The sequence below is a fragment of the Simochromis diagramma genome, unplaced genomic scaffold (genome assembly GCF_900408965.1).
Source record: "Simochromis diagramma unplaced genomic scaffold, fSimDia1.1 OVJJ01000293.1, whole genome shotgun sequence".
Classification (NCBI taxonomy): Eukaryota; Metazoa; Chordata; class Actinopteri; order Cichliformes; family Cichlidae; genus Simochromis; species Simochromis diagramma.
This window is the reverse complement of record NW_024386801.1, coordinates 3,104,810-3,114,570: the sequence shown is the minus strand read 5'-3', so window position 1 is coordinate 3,114,570 and position 9,761 is coordinate 3,104,810. Positions and strand designations below refer to the sequence as shown.

At 42.3% G+C, this 9,761-nt stretch overlaps 1 protein-coding gene across 3 annotated transcripts; it reads right to left on the bottom strand.

The window, feature by feature from the left end:
• Positions 1-551: 551 nt before the first annotated feature.
• On the bottom strand, positions 552-6,842 carry si:ch73-62b13.1 (uncharacterized protein LOC100002270 homolog). Of its 3 annotated transcripts, XM_040025146.1 has the most exons (4): positions 6,212-6,842; positions 4,669-4,786; positions 3,159-3,339; positions 552-2,332 (listed from the first exon to the last, which is right to left on the bottom strand). In XM_040025146.1, exons 3-4 carry the CDS (start codon positions 3,295-3,297, stop codon positions 1,206-1,208), a joined length of 1,266 nt encoding a protein of 421 aa, XP_039881080.1. In that variant the 5' UTR covers positions 3,298-3,339; positions 4,669-4,786; positions 6,212-6,842; the 3' UTR covers positions 552-1,205. The 3 variants fall into 3 exon arrangements, with proteins under 3 accessions (XP_039881080.1, XP_039881079.1, XP_039881077.1); XM_040025145.1 differs by having other exon boundaries at positions 4,669-6,842; XM_040025143.1 differs by lacking the exon at positions 4,669-4,786 and having other exon boundaries at positions 6,212-6,838.
• Positions 6,843-9,761: the final 2,919 nt, after the last annotated feature.

Here is a 9,761-nt window from a genome sequence, read left to right as displayed (position 1 = left end):
CTCCTTAGGCAAATGCAGTGTTTGCATTTAAAAGGCAAGAAAATCACAGCGAAACAGTAGTTTGTCTGTGATTCATCCAATGAGTTCGTTCTCGAAAACTACCTCCAGCATTATCTCAAGAGAGCAGTCCTACATAGGAATAAATGGGCTGGTGTCTGAAGAGAGTACAATTCCTTTGTCTGTTTAGACACAAAGGACAGTTTTAAGTGAACACAGAGTTGAGTGATGCTGGTATTAGTCTTATTAAGTTCAAAGATAAATGAAACTTGTTTTACTCAAAAACCTGTTAATAGAAAACACATTGGCACGATTCTAATTTGTTTTAAAGACAAGCCAGATACAGAGGGATTACAAGATAAAACACAACAAATTTACACCATTCTCTGTGTGAAACTCTAAAACTCAGGTACTTATCGTCTTTCCTCTCAGGATTAAATAAATAAATAAATAAATAACATCAAACAAATATGGCTGGAAGAAGATTTTGCCAATGTGGTAGATATGCATTACTCATGATATGAATAATTTATTAGAAAAAGTCTAAAAAATACAAACAGTAAAGGAACACTGACAAAAATGCCTCAACACATCCAGAACATTATATTTTCATACTTGCATTGCACCACTTAATCAGCTATTACAGTATTTAAGTATTTACAGTGAAGAAACAAGAAATAATCTCCTATTGTTGACATAGTGAAAACAGAGCTGCTGTGCACTGCAGGAGATTGCACCAGAAAAGATTTTCTACCTGCAATATGTGACATTTTAATCCTTTTCCAAAATGCATTAGAGACACTTGGAAGCTAAGCCCTGTAATTTCTTTCCTTTTATTTTTGTCTTTCATTTGGGGCCATGTTTTGAGTGACTTACTGTGAAATGGCACCTGGACTCTGGCATGTCTTTTTACCTATAACTATTAAAATTACAAAAACATTAACCCCTCCTCCCAGTCAAGCATAAACTTGATCTCATTAGACCTCAGAGCTTTGCTATACAGTTAAGAAAAGCATTCAACACATACAGCAGTACGGACTTTATTTTGGGTAATTAACATTTTTCAGCAACACACACTTGCGATTTGGCACTTTTAATATCTTTAACAAAAGGTGAAACTACAATAAATATAATTTGTTTTAGGCATTGTTCAAAATTAAGATAAATTACATTCATTTAAACTGAGCAGAAATAAAGAGCAGAATCTGTTATGTGACTGGTTGAAATGTCCTGTGTTCCACTAAACTCTGTGACAAGTTTTTGAGTTCAGCCGCGGAGCGAACCTGCTTGTATCCCAGCAGAGCCAGAGTGTCGTTACACAGATTCTGAACCGTTCTCACAATGTCAAAGCCGAGTCGAAGCCGCCAGCTCTCAGCTGTCACTCTGGAGTCTCTGGTGGTGGAGTATCTGTAGTTCCACTCAGATGGAGACGACGCGTTACTGTTGGTGTTCTTTGCAATCCACGTCCTCACCCTGTCCTCCATCTCCAGCCCTGCAAACTTGTAGATTTCACTGGCCTTGTCCTTCGGGTTGAATGCTAAGTCCTCATACCGTACCAGCAGGTAGCGTCCACGCAGCCATGCAGGTCTCTGCAGGCCTGTTTCTACAGAGGCCGCCATGTCCTTACAGGTGCTGGTGATCTGCGAAAGGTCCACGTAACGAGGCTGCCGCCCCGTAGCATTCCATATTTTCCAAGCGCGAAACTGATCAGAAAACGCCATCATGCGTGAAGCAAGAATGGCTCTGGGGTCTCGCACCAGGTGTACGATCTTAAGGTCCAGACGTGGATCTTCAGTCAGAGTGCGCAGATCCCCCACCTCAGGTACCCGCACGGTCTTTACAGCTACATGCCCTCTCGACAGACACGACATAGAGGCTAAAGTGAGGTTCAGGGCCCCGCACTTCTTAGGGCACCAGGTTTCGTCGGGTGGATCAGAGGCCGCTGCAACTACTCCATCAGAGCACACCGGAGGGGAACAGAGGGCATGACTGGAGCTCCTGCGGAAAAAGGAGCTTGTGATGTGGTCTTGAGGCTCGGGACGGATGTAATTCTCCATGAAGTGAAGCTCACAAGTGTACAGATTGAGGAGAAGGTCCCTGTAAGCTCCCAGCAAGGCACGGCGGTCCAAGGTGCGACGCAGCCTGCTGCTGGAGTTGGTGAAGGCTTGCTGGACGTGGTACAAAGGTTCAAACACATAGAAGACCCCAGGATGCTGGTTGAGGAGCTGTCCGGTAAATGAGGAACCACTGCGTGTAGTGGCAAACAGCAGGATGTGCTTCCGAGGTGAAGCCATGGGCAGCCAGCTGTCATCGCAGGAGGTTCTCCACCGGGAGTCTTAAGTGAAGAAAAAAAAAATCTTGACTGTTTTAATGTGTATTATGCGATACTGACGTCACTTTCATTATGTTTTCTTGCAACAAGGTGAACAGCTTTAAATAACTCATTGCATAATATGTTATTACCTGTTCAAGCTCTAGTGAAAAAGAGTTATTTCATTAATTTCAGAAGAATCATTTCAGCTCATAAAAATGAATTAGAGCCAGTCTTTAGTCTAGAAGAAATACAGAATCAAGCCAATAAAGTGTAAATAATTTAGCGGGTAAACATGCATGAGTAAGTTGCTTGTTTGCTGGTGGTTACCAGGGGGATGAGAAATGGTGGATCTCTAAATATAGCACAAATAGCTAATGTGTAATTACTCCTGATTAGGAGTTGATTGCAAAGAGGATGCTACTTTTATACACAGGAGCTCGTCACCAACACACATGTGAGCTGTGAGAGAGGATTAATGGAGACGGATTGGAGGAGGACTCTAAAACCAATCACACATATTTAATTTCTCTGTCCTCTCCACTTACAGGGAATTCCCGTAGTTAATGATCCTCTGTATTTTTTCTTTTAAGTCACTAACAGCCGTGGCGTTGCAGCCTGATTCTCGATGCTGGAATAGAAATAATATCACCAATCAAGCGCTGCGAGTGCATCACTGAATGCCTGCTGCTGCTGTGCTGCCAAATACTGTGTCATTTGTCTCATACTCATTTTAGTTTATTCATGTTAGATTTGCATTAAATATAATAATAAACCTATACGTATGCCAACAGATGTGCAGACTTTAGTGTGGTATGTGGGGCAGTGTAAATTGGCCATCGGGCAGTACCTCTGAGATGTCTGCTCTGGCAGCGGTAAGCTCCCTGACAAGGTCCTGACAGCGAGTCCCTCAGGGTCCGGATGGCTGTGTACTGGACCCCCAGAGACGCACATACAAGAAGCAGCACCGTCTTCCAGGAGCACTCCATCCTGCCTCCACCTCTGACTCTACATCCTTTCCACTGACAATGCTGGAAAGCCACAGAGGCACACACACAGACACACACACACACAATAGTATTTAATTTCAAAGCTACATACATGTGCAGCTTTGACACACTTGTGCCTGTGGGTTTCCACTGATGACCTTCTGCGCTGTTCATGCTGGAGCAGCAGGGAATCTTGCTCAAGGGTGCATGTCATTAACTTTTCTCCTGCTAGTTAAGAATACAAACCTTTGTCCTTCAGCAGTAGTTCCTGCTGCAATAGTATTAGTCAATAAAGAAATTGCTTAACCTTTCTAAATCTGATGACACTTTCATCTCTGTGCAGTAAATGCGAGGCAGCAGCCAGCTACCGAGCATAAAATGTTTCCATAAGGATCCACAGATTTGTGCCACTGAGAAAGAGCGCAGAGGTCACGGAGAAATGGTAGCGGTAATGTCCCTATATACAAAAGCTCCACAATTCAGGATACTGTGCACACAGTGGCATAATTGCATTTCATTTTTGCTTTCCTCTCTTCTGGGTAATTAAGCGTCTAAGCCCAGTAGAGCTACATACCCAGATAAATATAGCTGTCTTCATACAGATGAGCGTAGAAGTTTCCTTTGTACACTTCCGAGTTCTTTGCCACTGGGCATGAAAGAGCAAAGGTAGATGTGATTTTCCAAATGTATTCATGAAAAAAAAAAAGCTGCCATCCATCCGTCCCTATACACCAAGCTGATGGTAGGTAATCGCTCGAGATCCCTGGGTACAAACTGTCTCTCCATCACTCAAAGTGGCTGCGCGAAGGCAATCATAATCAAAATCACAGGTAAATATATATCACCGAACTGACAAAAATAAATATCACCTTCCTGTTTGCTTCCTCACCCCTCTCTCTGTCACTCCATCTCTCTCCAGTCTGCCTCTTGTTCATTAATGATGTTTATGTGTCCCTGGCAGACTCATATCCTCAGGAATGTATCACACTGAGCTTTTGATGTTCCATTAATCACAAACAGCGCCAAACCAAAGACATTTACTCTGTGGGTGAGGGGAAAAGAAATCGAGCTGACATCATGAGCCATTCTGTTTGAATACAGCTAAAAACAGCGATGCAGAATGAACACATCGGGGGAGAAAGTTTGTTTCTTAGACTGATAGTTGCAGACAGGATAACAGGAACAAGGACGTCATGCTCTTTGTTTTAGGGCTACTTTAAAGTGGCTTCTGTGTTTGTGGAAGGAAAGGAGAGATAGAGACATAGAACGATTGTATGAATGACTGCAGATAATGAGAAACTTTGACCAAGCTTGTTTCTATCTCTGGCATTTAAAAAAAATCTGTCAATTTGACAGCCCTGCCATCCATACCCTTACTGCACAGTTGGCTGACCAAGGCGCATCATATAATTCCTCAGCGACAGGTTTTGTTTTCCTTTCCGGTCATGATCATGGCTCAGAGCTCCTCTGCTGCACACCGAGCTTCCCTCTGGAGAATGAAGACAGATGCTTCAATGGATTAAAGCAATTTGATTTGCAAGTCCTCCGTTCTCCCTGGCTTATAACACCTTCTGCGTCGGCACTCACACCCGGAATAATCGATGTTCAGTCAACAGCTGGAAGGGGACTGCAGGCTTCAGATGGTCTCAGCTTTTGTACCTCTTGTACAATAACATTCCTTACAAGGAATAACAACCACAGGGACAAGACTGACCAGAGATTACACTCTGTCAGGTTTGACTTGTAAATTCAGCAAGCAGGCATTACCGCTGCTGAGAAAACATATCAGCAAAAGTGTTTGGTGCAAGAAAGGTAATTGCCTCTGTGGAAAACAAAGACAACAAACGAGGTTAGGAGTTAGCGATGAGGGTGGGACTGAGGGATTTGGGATGGAGGTGATTGAGGGATGTGACAGTGCCAAAGATTTTTCTATTAAGGCCCCTCTGTGTGTTCAAAGATCCTCAGGGGAAGGCTATTTATTGGCCACGCCTGGCGATCAATCCTGGAAAACACAGTTGAGCAACAGTAGCATCATCGGGAGGCGTTTCAACGCTCCAGTCCTAGCATCTATGCATTTTTACTTTCTCTGTTTCTGTCTAAACCAATACCACATACGCACGCGCGCACGCGCACGCGCGCACTCACACACCCACAGGCAGGAGAGCAGAGCAGAACACTGCAGCGCTCAAAGGAGATACATCTGACCCCGGGCTACAGAGGGGCTCCTGTGATGGGGGAGTGAAGATGAAGCTCGTCCTACATGATTCCTCCAGCACAAAAACATTAAAAGAAAAGGGAAAACAAAAGGTACTGAGAGGCGCAAAAGGGAAAAAAGAAAAAGGTCAGCGCTTCATCTGGTCTTGTCCACAGTGAATATAATATTTACTTATAAGGTTCCGACTAAAGGTTTTCTCAGTGTTTGATTCCCTTTCAAACAGTGGAAACAGACAGAAACAGACAGAGGGAATGTGTTAAAGTGCAAAATCAAATGAAAAAAATGTTTAGTTTACCGAAACACTAAAACATATCGGTAAAGAGTAGTAGCATTCAATTTATGCTACTGTACTGCCAGTTTAAGTAGGAGTAGCAGTGACGAAAAGCGCAATTTGGCATCTGAAAATGATTACTATCATAAACAGCACCTAAAATAAATACTTCCGTTAGTTTTCTACGCGTTTGCTACAAAAACAAGATTTCCTTTGGAGATTTACGGCATAGTAAAAACAGCAGCCGATAAAGTAAGACGGTGTCACTTTAAACTCACCGTAGAATCGCTCAAGAGACAGTTTCAGTTGTTTTAAGAACACATCTTTAAAATATTTAGTGATTATCTCGACAGTGACACACTTCGATCACGGCTCTCTCAGCGCAAAATGAAAGAAGAAGAAGAAGAAGAATGAAATAAATGTCTTACCATCAATGCGCCTGATCAGATAGGAATTCTCCGGCCGGTCCTGTTTGGTACGCTGCATCGCTAAGTGTGTTTGTGTGAGTGTGTGAAGCGGAGGGATCGAGCGCTGCCGCTGGTGTCCACATCCAAAGTGGCTTCAGAGCTGGAGATGCGCTATGGATGGAGAGCGGCGAGTAGATGAGCGAAGAGGTATTTCTCACCCCTCAAGAGACCACACAGAGTACTGGAACCGGGTCTCTAGATTGGATGCACGATTGCCTTACCGTGCATTACGCTTTGAAGCCGTAGGGCACGTTTCATTACGTCTTGGAAATATATACGATCTTAAGAGGGAGTAGCCTAATCTGAATATGAGATGCACTCTAACTAAAACTCCACCTTCCATCTGTAATTCAACTTGTTTGCAGGTAAACGAGGAGCAGATATTTCCCATTTTTTATGGCTCCAGCCATGCATCAACAATCACTTCAGCATCTCGCCAGTGTCATTCCTCCTTTGCTGTCACCATCTCTGCAGGGATTCTCACTATATGCTCAACTGGGGCACCACACACACACACACACACACACACACACACACACACACACACACACACACACACACACGCCTCCCATTGGATGAGTGACACAATGACCTCTATTTCCCCCCATTCCAGTGAGGATGACTGCTATCATCGCATGTGTCCCCTCTCCAGGCTGCCAGCCTCCTTGTGTGGAGATATGGGCACCATATCATTGTCCCTGGAGCATTGCTTTAGGGTCAGATTTTTCCAGTGACAACTTCATTACTCTTGGGAATGGGGGTGGATTGTGTTTGCAGTCTGATTTATCTCAGTGGTTTATCTTATGCTGGTTGAATTGTGTCTTTATGGAGATAAACACAGATTAACAGAGTAATGTATTTTTTCTGCTGTAGTCCTTATCTGTTTTCCTATAGTGTCTGCTATCGAACGAGCTGTCAATTCATCAGAAGCCCTAAACATCCTTTTAGTTATTCCAGCCTTTTCTGCCTTCATCCAGAAAAATCTTTCGAGGCAGTGCAACACCAAAGCAAAGGCAGGCAGAAATAATCTCAGAAATGGATACTGGAGGGGATGGAAATCTGCCCACACAGATATGGAGCAACCTTTTTGTGGTGTTACAGGGTTGAGGAACATTACAAGTTGAAGGCTTTACTGCACAGAGGGCAGCAAACTGCCAAGAACACCTTGTGAGTGATACAAGTGTGGCCCATTCTCCGTTCCTCTAAGCACCGATCCCTCCCCTCTGCCTGCCTACAGCATTGATTCCCCGGCTCTAAACAGCCTAACGCCCCCGCACGTTCTTGGCGAGGTTTGATACAGGCAGTAAGAAAAAGTTGAATATTCCATGTTTGAAGGCTGAATCCTCCACAGGCCTCCCCGTTTAGCTATGCCCACACTTGTTCCTCACTACATGCAAAAAGAACAGATATGCACATACTTGCATTAAAGATTCATTGTGCTTTTCAATTTCTTTTCCAGAACACTCAGGCTCTTAACTAATGTTTCACCAAACTGCACTCGTTCTTCTCTGTATCTCTGTGATTTACCTCAAGATGTGATCTTTAACGTGACAACAGTATTTTATCATAAAGTGTTTGGAAAGTTGAATTCTCTCCACTGTTAGGAGTAACCCTGTCTCCTTAGCTCACTGAGTGTTTTTATATATCTGGGTTTGCTTAGCAACATCTGTTCAAGGCACAATCCATCAATCAGATTAACTGTCAGTCAGACTGTCACAAGTAAACCCAGGTCTTACAAAGTCTGCCTCTGGAGAAGAGCTGGTATTCCTGTGCACTCCAACTCAGCTGAGAGCCTGCAAAAACATTCCTTCAGTTCAGGTCTCCATTGTTGTATTTGCAATAAGCAGATGAAAAGAAATTTCATTTTACCAACTGCCATGCTAGCAGAGACAGCTAAATTTATTTCAGTAAACAACCACCACGGAGCACACCAGCAGAATTTCTCTAATATCACCCTTGCCACATCTAAGGACTTTGCAACAAGTTATTGCCACTTGGAAAGTAATACAATAACAGCACCATGCAAGTACACAATTATTTCATTTAAGTTTGACATTTCTCCCAAAATAATTATTTGTTTTCTGGCACACTAATTCAGAAAAAAGTTCATGCCCCACTTCTCACAGCTCGCAATTTTTATTGATCAAGAGTCACGAAAATAAATTCAAAATTAATTTGACTTTACTAAAACTCAGTCTGTTACCCTCAACACTATTTTCTGTTTAGTCCTCTTACTAAATTATAGACCTTCAACTTAGTTTCACTTCATATTTTACTCTAGTCATCCAAATCCATTCTGTAGTGGCTCCTTGCCTTAACAGACGGGCACTGTTTGTGAACCCTTGCCTTCATGTAACCTCTCAACTAAACCCAGATTTAAAAATATGTCTTTAATATGAAATGTAAGTATTTATGAGAGCTGGGTTTGTCATATGTTGAGTCAGCATCAGTCTGCATCACTGCAACCTCCATGCTGATCACAACATGATGTGTACTGGCCCAAAAAGCATTTTTCCCTTTATGTTGCTGCAGTTCCTCAAATGGCCACTTGAGGCTGGCTTTCATTCAACATCGCAGTGGCTACATGCATCTTTGGATTAAGTCTTGGATTTTTGGAATTTGATTGACTTCACACACCAGGAAAGAAAATGGGAATTCTGCTCTTCATATTCATTTTCAAGTTCCACAAACACAGTGCGGCCTTCCTCTGTTTTTTTTTACGCTCTTCCTCGTCTTTATTTTTGACTCATGGAGTGTGAAGTTGAAACAGATAAAAAGTTTTATCCAGATTAAATCACAGACGGCCTGTGTAAACCTGCTGATTTCATTGGAAATAAAGGTAACCAGAGACTCTCATATGTAACCGAAGCCCTGGTGTCAGCTCGACATTTTCATACGTTACAGGATACTTTGCTGTCATTTCCTCTGATGACTCACTAGAGTAACCAGTTTTGAGGAGAAGGAGAAGCCACCCAAGACCTCTTTTTACAATATTTTTCACATAATGTATTATCTCATTACTATATTGTTCGACGTGTTTAAAAAAAAGTGTAAACAGAGTCATTTTTGTAGTAATAATTTTGGGTTTGTGCCCAACAAAAGAAAGTAATTATCATGTGCCAATGGATAAAGTTTAGAGACTGTGTGTTTTGGTTGTTTATCAGTTTTATCACCAGTATTTATGTGAAGCTAAGTTAAATGGCTTTAAGCCTTACATTTAACTGACAGACACAATAATGCTATCAGTCATTTCATCAGACTGTTTGCCAAAAAATAAGCATATTTATGAAAACTCTACATTTAAACTGACTGGGATTTATTTTGTTTAACTTCAGATACTGAGAAAGCACAGCTTTAGTCAGCTGGCATGTTTATTTGTAATTTTTTTCAACCAATAGAGAGTTTCTTTTGTGTAATATTACTTGACTGTTAATGAGAGGTCACAATTGAATTCAACAATGCTGACCCCAATCAGACTTGGAGTCTCAACTAGTTTGATTGCTTATTATTC

Coding starts and splice junctions, on each gene's coding strand:
- si:ch73-62b13.1 (XM_040025143.1), bottom strand. Junction 2,333..3,158: donor CCAGAGCAGACATCTCAGAG/GTACTGCCCGAT, acceptor TCTTCACTTAAG/ACTCCCGGTGGAGAACCTCC.